We start from the raw sequence: 14,241 nt of genomic DNA, 5'->3' as shown, positions 1-14,241 counted from the left end.
CTAGATTAAAAAATAAAGATCTTGCATTTTTGATATAAAACACAAATAATAAGGACATGAAAAAAGAATATCCCTTGCTAGTAATCAAATAATAGCAATGAGAAGCTGGATTCTTATATCTAAAATAAAAGTGCAAATAGTTCATAATATCCATTGGTGGTAAGGTTGTGGTAAAACTAGTATTCTTGTTCTCTGCCAGTTGCTTTGGAAATTGGTACTATCTTTTTAGGAATATGGCAATATGTAACAAAAGCCATAAAATATTCTACTCCTGGGTCTTTCTCCTCAGGAAGTAACTCAACAGAAGCAAAAAGAGGTGTATACAAAAACCAAATATAAAAACAAACAAATCTTTCCTCCCTCTTTCCTCCCACTGCCAAAAAATGAAAGCTGGGAATAGCCTAAATTTCCAACTTAGTTGAATTGTTCAATATATTAGAGTTCATCAATATGAGAGAATATTATGCATCTAATAATTGTGATGACTATGTATAAACATGGAAAATATTTAAGATCTGATGTTTAACTAGCATATACACTATTATTGTAGCTACGAGAAAGAAATACTGCATATTTAGAAATTAATATACAAAAATGAAAACAACTATGTTTGGGGACAGTGATTATGTACTTTTAAATTTTTTTAAATCTTGTTATCTTTAAACTTTTCTAAAAATGATGTGATTACAAGCAATGGCTCTTTGGGATCACCTAATAAATACCTACTAAATTCTAGACGGGACAACGAGCTCTGCCATCCTGCAATGGCTCCTGTGACATAGTTCCAGGGCCATTCTGAATGGACAGAGGTCTTCACAATGGAGGTGGAGATGCAGGGAGCTCTATGGCATGAAATGGTTAATGATTCTCTTTTGTAATTGTGTTTTCTGTTTGCTGCCTTAGTTCTAAAAGGAGGCAAAACAACTGTGGTTTATTCTACCTTTTCCAGGCATAGTTCTTCTCCTACCTTTGTGATCCCCAAATTAATATCAAATGTCTAATTAGTTTTTTTCTCCATTGGTGATCCCCAAATTAATATCAAATGTCAGACAAAGTAAATCAAAGTACAAATAAAGGTAAAACTGCTCTTGCAAAGGGCTAAAATAGCAATGTTTACTAGAAGCATTCAAGAGCCAGTTCAATTTCCTATTTCTCATTAAGTGGTAAAATAGTAATGCCAAGACCACATCCCAGAATCTCCAGGGTAACAGAGGCGCAACGAAGGGCTGCAGAGAAACTTGAAAGTAAACTGGCTTAGTTCTTTACACACAGAAATTGTTCTACAAAGATCTCTTGCAAAGCAGTGTCACCAGTAGCATCACTGCCACTAAGCCAATGTCCCAGGAATTGAGGAAAGGAAGACACCCTTAAAGAAAAAAATGGAAAAAAGCCACAAGGACTGGTACCACAGTAAATGTCTGCCTGGGTCTCCCTCAACTGTCTTAGGTGAGCTTACCCAGGAATGTTTCTCCCCTACATGTTTGCCTTCCTTTGTTTAAGCCTTTCTTCCTCCTAAATGAATATAAATACCCCCAACTGGGGAACGTGGAGTTTGGAGTGTGTGCAAGAGTGTGGATTCATTAAAACTTAACGAGCAGAGTACTTAAGTGAATGAGTTTACTGGAACTTGTTGGGGGAAGTAGGTTTTGTTAGCTGGTAGGATGAAGAGAATAGGCTTGGTACCAAGTCACCAAGAAAAAAATGATAGAGTTGTGTTCTGTTTTCATTTTGGCCATCATGTAACATTCTGCTTTTCCTAAAAATCACCTACATGTCTCTACTGATTTTTTTTTTAACCGTGACTACAGCTTTTCAGCATCTGCTGACTTCAGGACTATTTTAATTCTCAACTATAACCAGCCAGATAACTCTGGTTCCAAATTACATAGGTGAAAAAAGAGATGACTTTTTTTTTTTTTTTTGAGACAGTGTCTCACTCTGTCGCCCAGGCTGGAGTGCAGTGGTGTGATCTCGGCTCACTGCAACCTCTGTCTCCTGGGTTCAAGCAATTCTCCTGCCTCAGCCTCCCAAGTGGCTGGTACTACAGGCATGCACCACCAGCCCCGACTAATTTTTTTGTATTTTTAGTAGAGACGAGGTTTCACTATGTTGGCCAGGCTGGCCTGGAACTCCTGACCTCAGGTGATTCACCCGCCTTGGCCTCCCAGAGTGCTAGGATTACAGGCATGAGCCACCACGCCCGGCCCAGATGATCTTTATATTAGATACTTGAGTCTGCACTGAATCTTGTCTACGTCTAAAACCAATATCTGCATAAGATGCAAGAGAATCTCAAGAGTTCAAACTCCCATAAACAGCACTGTTTTTAATCTGTTGCCTACAACATACCAATGAGAAAAATCACGGTATCGTATCATAAACTGCTATGCAAATGATGCTATTTGTAAGTATTAACATAATTTAGTGCTTACAGTCATATTCTCCTTTCTAATAATTCTCCCAGAATGGAGTCTTTCTCTGGACTCTTAGCCTGCAGGATAGTCTTTCATCAAGAAGCTGAAATTTTTAATAACCTGCCAGCATATGTTTTGTATGTGCCAGGCTAGGCTTGATGACACAACATCTTCATTATCAAAAGAAACAGGTCTACAAACTGTAACAGGACATTAAAACATGCCTGTGCTCGTAAAGTAATGCTTTGATGTCTAAATGTGCACCATTACGATGGTCTTCTGGAACAAAGGAGAATTCTAATCCTAAATTCTCAATAGCTACACTCAATGGAGACTGCAGCTCACCTCCACTCCGAATATGATTTCACTTTGAAGGCAAAAGAATGTCAATAGGCTCCTACAAAAAAAGAGGCACCTTTTCAGAACTACTTTATTTTTATTTTTGGCTTCAGATCATGGCTAAGCACTGGCCTCAGACTGTAAGGAGATTTCTGAATAAGTATATTTTCCTTGTTAAGTTTTAAAAAATGATTTAGATTATTAATTATTCAAGAGCTTTGCATTTAATAACATTAACAACAGTGCCAAATGTATTTGGTGCCAATTAAAAATGCTACGGTTTAAAATAACTGAAATTTAAATAATGCACAATGAGGCTTCTAAATACAATTCAGCCAAATGTCAGTATTTTAAATATTTTTTAAAGTCAAACATTTCAAATTTATCATAGTGTAATGTCAAGAGAATTCTTTAAAAATTATTGGTTTGAAATACTGAAGCCAACAAATACTTTGCACATTAACACTTCAATGTTTTAAATTAAAAAAACATATTTTTATGGTTTAATCTTAACAGTGTTGCTTTAAAAAAAATCTATACAATATGAAATAAAATCCAGTTCAAAGAGAATATAAGGGAAATCTCTATGGGCCTCAAAATTAAATACATTTTCTTTGTTTTTATCTTTATCTAGAAGAGTAATTCATTTTGGTGTCCTTTAAATAATATGTAAAAAGCTGGCCATGACAGGTACTGCATTTAGTCCATTTACTGATGGAGGGGAGAAACGAAGCCCAGAATAGATCATGGGGAAACCAGTCACATTTGTCAAAGGGAACTCTCTCTCCTGACTGTTCAATAGATTTATTCATCACTCCACTTTCCAAGAATAATGTGGTTCCCTCAAGTGTGCCCCTCCCTCTCTATCACTTGTGTCTTGATTCATATACTTCCGTAGCGGGATGCTCAAAGCAGACGCAAATCACTTTGCACAGCCCACTGCTATGTATGCTGGTAGGGAAGGAACCAATTAAGGGAATTTGCGTTGTGATTTTCCTAATCGGTTATGCTTTAACCAGCAGGTCAGCCAAAACAGATATTTGGGATTAAGAGAAGCCAGGCAAGACTGGGGATTTCTGGATGAAAAGCAAGATAGTTTTAGAATGGCAGGTTTAATTTATATATTAAACCATATAAAATTACTTTAATTAAGCAAATTTCGAAGGGACTAAAAGGTTGTACGATTCATCCCTTCACAAATGTGCATGGAAAAAATCTATACACGTCCATTCATGCTAAGACTTCTTACCTACAGCTCAGCTTTTGCTGGGAGATTTTCTGGCTGGAATGTACTATTTTCTCAGCATCTCACAGGGACCAGCAGTTACATAAATTTCCTTGAATTGTCTTCAAAAACACATGACTGCTGAATGCTATTATACATTAGCTTCCAGGTGACAACAATTCACTAATAGAATTTCTATCTCATAATAAAATACAGCTAGCTTAACAACAACAGTTGTTAGAAGCACATGATCAAGAACCACTTAGGGCAAATTATAAGATTTGTAATGTTACCTGAATGTGATAAAAAAATTACTTCCTAATTATCATAATCAATTTCAAGATGTGAATAAGGACTTTTAGGGCCCAGAGAAGAAACACTGAAAATAACCCAAATTGTGGCTCATACTTGTAATCCCAGCACTTTGGGAGGCTAAGATGGGTGTATTGTTTGAGCTCAGGAGTTCGAGACCAGCCTGAGCAACATAAGGAGACCCTCCCCGTCTCAATAAAAAAAAAAAAAAAAGAAAAATTTAGCCAGGCATGGTGGCGCATGCCTGTAGTCCCCACTACTCAGAAGGCTGAGGTGGAAGGATCCCTTGAGCCAGGGAGGCAGAGGTTACAGTGAGCCCTGATTGTACCACTGCACTCCGGCCTGGGCAACAGAGTGAGGCCCCATCTCAAAAAAAAAAAAAAAAAAGAAAAGAAAAAAAAGAACTCAGTCAATCCCATTCATTGTGTATATAAGGAAAAAGGTCCCAAGAAAGGCACTGCTGGCAGGTGACAGAGCTAAGTAGAGAGGAAAGTACTTTCATCTCTTAGCTGAACTTTTTGCTTCGTCCCCTAACTGTTCGCAGACCCTGCGGGTTTAAGTCACCATTGAATACTCACTTGTGCCCATTTCTTTCTCCAGTCTTCAAGGCCATATCTGCTACTCTCCTTTAGCACCCATTTGTAGCACTTTAGGTAGGAAGGAATATCACAAAATGCAGTCCCATTTCCTCGGAACTCAGAGTCCATTTTAAAGAGCCAGCGCTGTATTTGCAGGTGATCAGTTATCAGCTGACTCAGCTGCTCTATCATCTGTGAGGCCGAAGACACAGCTGCATTTAATACAGTTCATTTCCTGGGATTCCTTTTTATCGTAACAACTTAGTTGCTGTACTTCTCATGTGTCTTTACTTCTAATGGTCTGTTCATTTGGTTATCTTCTAGTTATTAGGACAGATTAAAGAAGTTTAAAGTGATATAAATATGATGCGAAGAAACCATTAACCAATGAGACCAAAGACATGTTTAAAAGCACAGTCTTATTTATGAGAAATTCTGAAATTATCATTTTGCTGGCTTCTGAAGGCAAAAGAAAGAATCCTTGAATGCCTGTAATTGAATCTTGATATTGTTTTCTTTCTTTTTCGGAGAATTATGCATTTACTTATTGATTCCTCAAATGATGTTTTAATTGTTTCAAGACTAGAAAGAGTTACAGTCTTGAAAACTTTAACTGTTTGGGGCTTTGTTGAGCTTTTTACTGCTATAAACTATAAAACATTTAATTTTTTCCTCATTAATGTACATGAAATACATTTGTTTGGCTGGCCAATTGGCCAAGTTTAGTATATGTGTGATATAAACACATATATTTTAGAACAAGACAGATAAAGGAGATAAAACATTTGTGAAAGCAACCTTCCTGGAATACACACCTACTTGACATTTTATTTGAAACAACATTTCCTCAAGAACTGGGCTCAAACACATGGGAGCTTAAGGGATAGAACAGTACTCCAAGCTCTAGTATCGTAATAATGATGATAATGGTCTCTAAGATAACTGAACTCTCAGTAGGAGACAGGCCTTTGGCTCATGTCAGTTCTTTGCATGAATTTTCTCATTTAATACCATAATCTATGAGGTAGACACAATTACTAGTTTTCTTTTATATGTAAATAAACTGAGGTTATGCTAATTTAAATAACTTTCCCACAATCACACAGCATTAAGTAGCAGAGTAGGAATTCCATTCAAGTTGCTTTGACTCCAAAACCTATGCTCATTCCCTCTTTACTGTGCTGCCTATCCCAACCCACAGAGAGGTGGAGAAGGGTGAAGTAGAGAAAGAAGTCAGAAGAGGAGCAAGAGAAGCCACTTTCCTTACACTTAATAAGCCATTTGGGGTGAGTTTGAATCAGATAAAAGTCTATAGCAAGATGACTTAAAGTAATACTCTCCTGGCAGAGCCTGGGAGAAAAATACCTCATTAACTCACAAAACGATTTTTCTGTCTTGTCTTCTTATCAGACTTTCCAGTCTATACTTCCCAGAAAGCAACAAAATAACACTAAGCTTTTTGTCTCCAGAGCCTTCCCATGCTGTTCTTGGCTATGGTTTTCTGTACGGAAGGATTCTGTGACACTCTTATCCTCTTTTTTGATCAGATCTCTTTGCCCACAATTTTTTTTTTTAACTAAAGAGTGTGAAAGGACTCATGATTTACAGTTCTGTTGAGGTTTGGAGCTACCAGATTAAAGTTATTTTGATTAAAGGCCTGATCTGTTCTTCTGGGTTGTATCTGTCCAGCAAATCTTCCTGGGGATACTATACTACATGGCAGTGTGGAAGAGACAGCAAAATGGCCATACTTGGGTTCTCTGGAAACCTCATACAACTATGGGGTATTCAGTGAGGGTGAAAATTAAAATTGTCTTAGCTCCCTAATTATCAAGTAGTGTTTATTGATGATTTGGGTGTTTAAATGACAGAACTCTGGTCTACAAACCATATGGTGATGAACACAGCCTAGGAAGGTTTTTTAAATATGCTTTCCAAAGTTGTTTCCTTATTTCTCTAATGTGTTGAGAATATAGATTTTATATTTAATAATATTTTGCTGTATTATGATCACACTTTGCAGAAGTAGAAATGGTCTTTGGCCTGTTAACATCAGATAAAATTCTTTTGCTAGTGTAAGGAAAGGTGTTCTGGCATAGATTTTTTTAAAATTACATATTTAGATATATTATATATTTGCAGGTTTCGACTACTAACAGAATTATTATCTATTTCTTCCAAATCCTATTATTTATTGCTTCTGAGAATCCTATAAATGGGCATCTGTTGATGGATCCCCTACAGTAATGAAAAGGATCAATAGTATTGTAAAGACTGCACCACTGGAAAGAATTATGTGCTATCTTTAAGTGAAAATTGAACAGTGCTTTAAAATAGCATCTCCATTTTTGATTATTTAACCAAAGCTGTCAATATTTCCCATGGAGCATGTTCCAGAAAGAGAACTTTCACAGTTACTTTATGGATCAAAACAGGAAATGCTCACTGTGTTCATGCTAGATTTAAACAAATTAATCCTAAACAAAATGACTTTATGCTATTCCCAAATGTTTATCATTTTTCTGTTTGAGTCTATCTGTTCAAAAGATGTAATAAATTTTTTTAGCTGTGATTTGTTTTATCCTGGTAAAGAGCAGAAAAATACTGCTAAAGTCCAACTGAAAGTCAGAAATACTTAATAACCTAAGTTAAAATAATCGCAGCTTTCTTTCACCAGCTTTAAGTTTATGATGCACATCGGTAAAAAGTCAGTGTTATTGATTCATCCCCATCTGCAGATTCAAAATGCTGACATGCTCAGATAGATTAGATAGGGTAGTCACTATCTGGAAAAATCTCAGTGGAGTATTTTAATTCTTGATGACCTCAGATGTATGTTTTCCAAACAAGTAGAGTAGAACTCAGTGAAATATTGGTTTATTGTTATACAATTTGCACATACCATAGGTCAAATGACATCTCTCAAATCTGATGTGTCTCTAAGGAGGTTTTTAGTCATACTTCTGAATACTAGCACTAGAGGGAGATTTTACTGCATTAAATGTGCCTGCATCTTTAACTACAATCAACATATGCGGTTCTGAAATATTTCATAGCAAAGATTGCCTGAGATTTCCTCAGTGAAGATGAAGGCAAGACTCAATATAAACACTGCACATACATGTTAAAGCTTTGAAGGTTGTTTAATGTATAGTACATGTGTGTAATAATATAATTTAAAATTTTATTTTGCTTGTAATAAGTATAACAGCCAGATATTCTGCTGTGAAGCAGAGTCAAGCAATCTATCTTGTTATCTTCAAATTCCAGTGGTGGCTAATGACAATGGAAGTGACATAACAGCTCAGGAGGAGCCTCTCTATTCCACTCCTACTAAAATTGCCTGAGACTTTCCTAGGTTGTGATACCGTTAAGAGAAACCTCCTTCATAAGCCCATGAACATTGCCCAAGAATACTCTAACAAGAGTGAAATACTTGCTGGCAATTTAATAAGCTAATAGTATCTTCAAACTAATCTCTGCAAAGTATGATTTGTTGAAAGGCTAGATTTTTGAGCTCAGTGGCTGTGAGGTGCAGAGCATCATGATCAGGCAACTGAGAGTAGGAGGGGATCCCTAAATATTGTCCCTCACAAACTGACTCATTGTGCACTGTTCTCTGGTTTCCCAACAAGTGGGTAGGGGGGATAATTTGTGATTGGCTCAGAGTAATGGTCAAGAGGTGTACTGAAACAGAGGTTAGGAAATGTTAACAGCCATTTGTCTTTTAATTTTCTCTATTATGAAAACAGATGGCAGTTAAATGGGAGAACACCTGCCAGGGCTAACTCAAAGAGAAAACATTTCTAGTGGCTAATACATTTCTCCCCATGTTTTAGACCCTGACTATCTGCTGGAAGAATGCATAGCCACACACTTGGTCCAAGGCAAAACCAAAATAGACAGTTTTATTCCTGGAGCTGTCTTACTTCCCCAGTTTTATTCCTGGAGCTGTCTTACTTCCCCCTTCTGAGATCTTTCCCCTCCTCCATTTCGATCGCTTCCTGAAGAGCGAAGGAAGTCTGCAGCCCTCTGTTCACAGGCCCTCTGCAATCTGACCCAGTGGGGAGGCTCACTCACTGGAGTTTTCCAAACCCACTGCTTTTAGCGAAAACTGACTCTCCTATTTCTTAGGATCCTATTTAATTAATGACTGGCAAGCTGATATGATGATGAATTAATCCATGTTAAAGCATTAAATATTGATAGCAGATTAGTCCAAATGATATATACATTTTAACAGTGCTTATTCCAAATGAGTAAATAGTTTGGAAATTCCAGCAATTTCTGCAAGACTAACAGGAAAATACTTTAAAACACAAAGTTCTAAAGTAGATTCCCTCAGGCTGGGCGTAGTGGCTCACGCTGGTAATCCCAGCACTTTGGGAGGCTGAGGTGGGCAGATCACTAGAGGTCAGGAGTTCGAGACCAGCCTGGCCAACATGGTGAAACCCCATCTCTACTAAAAATACAAAAATTAGCTGGAAGTCACAGAACCTGGGAGGTGGAGGTTGCAGTGAGCTAAGATCACACCACTGCCCTCCAGCCTGGATGACAGAGTGAGACTCCATCTCAAAAATAAATAAATAAATAACTAAATAAATAAAGTTGATTCCCTCAAATCAACTCAAATATTCCACCTATTCTTCATTGGGTAGGTCTGGCTCCAGAAGACTTGGAAATTGTCCAAGATCAAGAGGATGTTTCAAATATTTGAACAGAGCTTCACTTGTCCACCCCACATACCTGTTGCTGACTATAAATGTCATATATTCCAGGAGGAACTGCCACATTGGCACTGTCAAAGACACGTTTGCCTCCAGATTTGGTACTATAAAGATGAGCTAGTTCAGGCTCAGAGCCCAGGATGGGTATGTCTAACATATCGGCCACAGCTAAATCATCTCTGTGGAGGAGCCCGCTGACAATGTAGGCCTCTGTTCCTCGGATGAGATTTTTTATTCTTTTGATTGCCTTGGGACTGTACATCAGGTGAGTGGCCAGGCACATATGATGCTTCTGGGGGAAGATCATATTATTCTTGTTAAAAGGTGTCCTTTTTTCTAGTCCATACACCTAATTTATAATGTTGCACATAATAAATACATTATTAATAGCAGGCTGGGTTATGACCTATCCTGTTGTTTAGCAGTTTAAATTGATAAAAGCTGTCGGGGTGAGGTTCCATAATCGCTCACATCTTTAGTGTGTTGGAAATAGGCTCACTGGGAATAGAACTAATTACTACACATATGTATTTATTTGATCCACGTGGAATTATCCTTCTGTCAGAAGGAAAAGAGGCTGGCGGCCTTTGGGTAATAGCGATTCATCTCTGCAACACTTCTGGCATGGTTTAACATTAAAGTGTCTGGAAAATCAATACAAAAAATGAATAAAAAAGCCCCATAACATTCTTTACTTTATAGATTCCTACCCCGGCAACTCTTTAAATGCTTGAGTAGGAAAAAGGCACTTGACCCGACACCCTCCTTCCAAAATTCTACCACTAAATCTGCTTCAGATAATATGCACTTTTATAATGATTATCATGGTTCTAGGCAACAACTCTGGAAAGGATTCACAAATAGAAAATAATTGAAAATTTCAGCAAGACTCAAATTCATTTTTCAGTGAAAAACTCTTTTTATTTTTGACTAGTTAGACCCAGCTCAGCAATACATGTGACTGTCTCATTCAATTAAATAAATAATTCTAGCTAGTCTAATGGGGGCAGAGAAAACAGCATACACCAAAACTAACACAACCATGTTTCTGCTTTTGAGGGGTGGGGGCACAAATAACAGTTAACACATAACTGAGATGGGGCAGAGAAGGGCCATAAGGATCTGCCGAGTACTCAAGAGGCACGCTGGTGGGGAGAGCTGAAAAGGCAAATACACATTCTCCTTGTACCTGTTTCCTCATCTGTAAAATGAGTGTGATAACAGTATCTACCTCATAAGGATGCTGTAAGGATTAAATGAGATAATGTATGTAAAGCACTTATAATAGTGCCTTAGATACAATAAAGACTTAATGAATGTTAGCTAGTACTATTATTATGAAAGAGGTTGGGGTTGAGGTGAATTCTGAAGGATGGGTGGGATTTTATCAGGTGAAGATGGGCATGGGAAAGACATTACCTAAGGATAGAATAAAATAATCCAAGATTGTTTTCCTCCCTCTAGAGAAGAGGGCAGCATGGCACACAGGAAAGTGATGGGGCTTTGGAGTGAAACAGGTCTGGCTTTGAATTCAGCTCTATCACTTATAAGGCTCCATTAATGTAGGCAAGTAACTTAGACCCCCTGAGCCTATTTCTTCACCTGTTAAATAAGAATAAAAATTACCCACTTGCTGGGGTTGCTCTAAGGCTTTTAAAATAAGATCACAAATGTAAAATACCTAGTATAATACACAGCATTGATACTCAACAAATGGTAATAGTTATTATTACAGAGAAAACCCTCTTAAAAATAAAGTCAGGCTAGGCACCGTGGCTCATATCTGTAATCCCAGTACTTTGGGAGGCCATGGCAGGCAGATCACTTGAGCCCAGGACTTTCAGACCAGCCTGGGCAACGTGGCAAAACCCCCTATCTACAAAAAAATTAGCCAGGTATGTGGTGGTACACACCTGTGGTCCCAGCTACTAAAAGCCTGAGGCAGGAGAATTGCTTGAGCCAGGGAGGTCAAGGCTGCAGTGAACCGAGATCATGCCACTGCACTCCAGCCTGGGTGACACAATAAGACCCTGTCTCAAAAAAATAAAAAATAAAAATAAAGTCATTAAAATGTTATGCAAATAATATAATGTAAAAGTGCCAGGGTCTCAAGGGAGTTGAAGGGATTTTTATAGACTAGCATCTACTACCCCAATTCTAGTGAAAAATTATCTACTCACTGCAGCATAAAAATATGGAGAAATGCTAAGTGATTGTTTCAAGGAATATCAGATGCACCAGTTTGCAAATTGTCGGAGAGTATAACTCCTGAGTATGGGAGAAAGAGAACTGGACTGGGGAGAACACCTGCATTTCAGTCCTGAATTTGTAATTTGCTAGGTGATTTAGAAAACTCAACCTTTCTGAGTCTCAATTTCTCATATTCAAATGAGGGGTTGGATTAGAAGTCTCTAGGGTCCTTTCAGCTCTGAAATAACTTTCCCTTTAAAACAAGAGCTCTTTTGGACTTATTGCTTAATGGGTACAGAGTTTCTTCTTGGGATGATAAAAAGTTCTGAAATTGATAGTGGTAATGGTTGTACAACAATGTGAATGTACTTAATGCCACTAAACTGTACACTTAAAAATGGTTAAAATGGTAAATTTTGTGTTATATATATTTTACCACAATTTTAAAAGGCAAAAAACACAGCTCCTCTGAGAAGAGGATTTACATGATTTCCCCTATTGGGCCCTTCCTCCAGATTAGGTGTTCTATTCCAAGTTCCTTAGATCTATGCGATATGCCTTTTCTACCATAATTTGCAATCCTTTTTTTTTTTTTTTTTTTTTTTTGTGGAAGCAGGGACAGAGTCTCACTCTGTCACCCAGGCTGGAGTGCAGTGGTGCAAACACAGCTCCCTGCAGCCTTGACCTCCCAAGCTCAAGCGATCCTCCCAAGCTCAAGCGATCCTCCCATCTTAGCCCCTCAAGCAGCTGGGACTATAGGTGCATGCCACCATGCCCAGCTAATTTTTGTATTTTTTGTAGAGACCGAGTTTTGTCATGTTGCCCAGGCTGGTCGCAAACTCCTGAGCTCAAGCGATCCACCTGCCTTGGCCTCCCAAAATGCTGAGATTACAGGTGTGAGCCACTGCACCTGGCCTTAAATCCATTTAAAAAACATACTTCTGAGGATGCAGTTCTAGGAAACCCAATGTTCCATTTGACAATGGCCAGTGATAACACCTGGCAGGTTTGTCTTTCCCATCTGGTTAGTCACTGTCTTTCTTCCTTGTTTCACTCTTTTCTTTTTCCCATAAATTATTCCAATGAAGACATGTAAAAGAAAACGAACTGAATGGGTGACTTGAGTTACGATGTCCTTGGTGAGCCTTTCAGGGCACCCAGAAGAGGATTCCAAGGCAGCAATCATGGTAAGTTCACAAGATCAAAGCCTTTGACATGTGATCTCTCATTTGATCCACATGTCACTGAATCAATTAACTATCCCTATTTTGGAGATGGGGAAATTGAGCCTCAAGTGATTTGCTCAAAGTCACACAGCTAGTAAACAGCAGAGGCAGGATTCAAACCCCGTTAACACAGTTGGCATGCCACTGCTGCCACAAGTTCCCCATTTTATCGAGTGAGTAGTAAAGATCTGGTGGGTTTTTGAGATGTGAAGGGGTATGGCAGATGCAGCAATAGAACCTAATGTTAACATTCTGAGCATATTTCCAGCCAGGATGGAGTTCTGTCTCCTCTAGGTTTGCGTGTTTCTATTGGCAAGTACTCTACCCGACTCTGTATTATAGTCATCTGCGGGCATGCCCTAGACTCCAGGCAAGATGCTGCCACAGTATTGTGTTCAATATGTGTTTAATAAAGATTTAAATGTGAATAAGTGATGGCAAAGGATGTATCACTAATCACAGGTCTTGTATGACCATTTGGAGAACATCAGTATCATCAGATCCAGGCAGTGGATTAACACAGATGACAAAATCTAAAATGTGTCTAGTTCCATTGAATTATGGCTACATTTAATTTATCACCACTGATTTTTTTTTTTGACCTGAGATAAAAGGTAGTTGTTTAGGATGTCTTCATAAACACTGAAATGTCTAAAAATAGACATAATGACTTTTATAAAGAGCACATTTTACCATTACAAATTCAAGAATCATATAGTAACTTCGAGAGATGTACAAACAGATTTTTGGCATGCTTTAAAAAATCTCATAGCCATCCATTTAAATGAAAATCAGCACTGATACAATCTCTCAAACCCATTAACAACAAATAAAGCAACTACCAAACATGAACAAGAACTGATTTGAAAGTGAGAATTTAATTTTTGTATTTTTAAAAAGTTGATTGCTTATGAGTAATTACTCAAATAATTTAAACTTGAGCTATGAGAACTATTAAGTACTTAAAACCTTGCCTACTTGTTTCTACTCACAAAGATGTAAACCTATACTATGTGCATCTGTGAGTGCCTGTCTCCTGGCTTTTAGTCCACTAGAAGCCAGAGTGGACTAGCAAGGGTACGGTTCTCAGGTAATGGGATGATAGAGTTGAAGATGACTCTGAAATGATCTAATCCAGGATCTCATTTTATAGATGAGGACCAGAGGACCAGAGAAGTAAGGGGGCTTGCCCAAGGCCACAGGTCATCCAGGAGCAAGGCAGTCATTCCA

General features: G+C 38.0%; 1 protein-coding gene across 49 annotated transcripts in view; it reads right to left on the bottom strand.

Moving 5' to 3' along the window:
- IQCH (IQ motif containing H) overlaps positions 1-14,241 on the bottom strand; it is a 245,590-nt gene that overhangs the window by 96,850 nt on the left and 134,499 nt on the right. For 21 of the 49 annotated variants that reach the window (XR_008539624.2, XR_001710020.3, XR_008539625.1 and 18 more), the window contains 2 exons: positions 9,615-9,887; positions 4,869-5,060 (listed from right to left, as the gene is read on the bottom strand). The exons of 11 other annotated variants lie outside the window; for them this stretch is intronic. Coding sequence is in view for 34 of the 38 variants with exons in the window: in XM_009429412.4 (XP_009427687.2) it covers positions 4,869-5,060; positions 9,615-9,887 (465 nt within the window). In the remaining 4 variants the exon portion in view is untranslated. The remainder of the gene's footprint in view (positions 1-4,868; positions 5,061-9,614; positions 9,888-14,241) is intronic. 17 more of the 49 variants (XR_008539626.2, XM_054667716.1, XM_054667721.2 and 14 more) reach the window with 1 other exon arrangement.

Source organism: Pan troglodytes, chromosome 16, assembly GCF_028858775.2.
Source record: "Pan troglodytes isolate AG18354 chromosome 16, NHGRI_mPanTro3-v2.0_pri, whole genome shotgun sequence".
Lineage (NCBI taxonomy): Eukaryota > Metazoa > Chordata > Mammalia > Primates > Hominidae > Pan > Pan troglodytes.
Note: the sequence above shows the minus strand (reverse complement) of the source record. Positions and strands in the feature narration are given on the sequence as shown.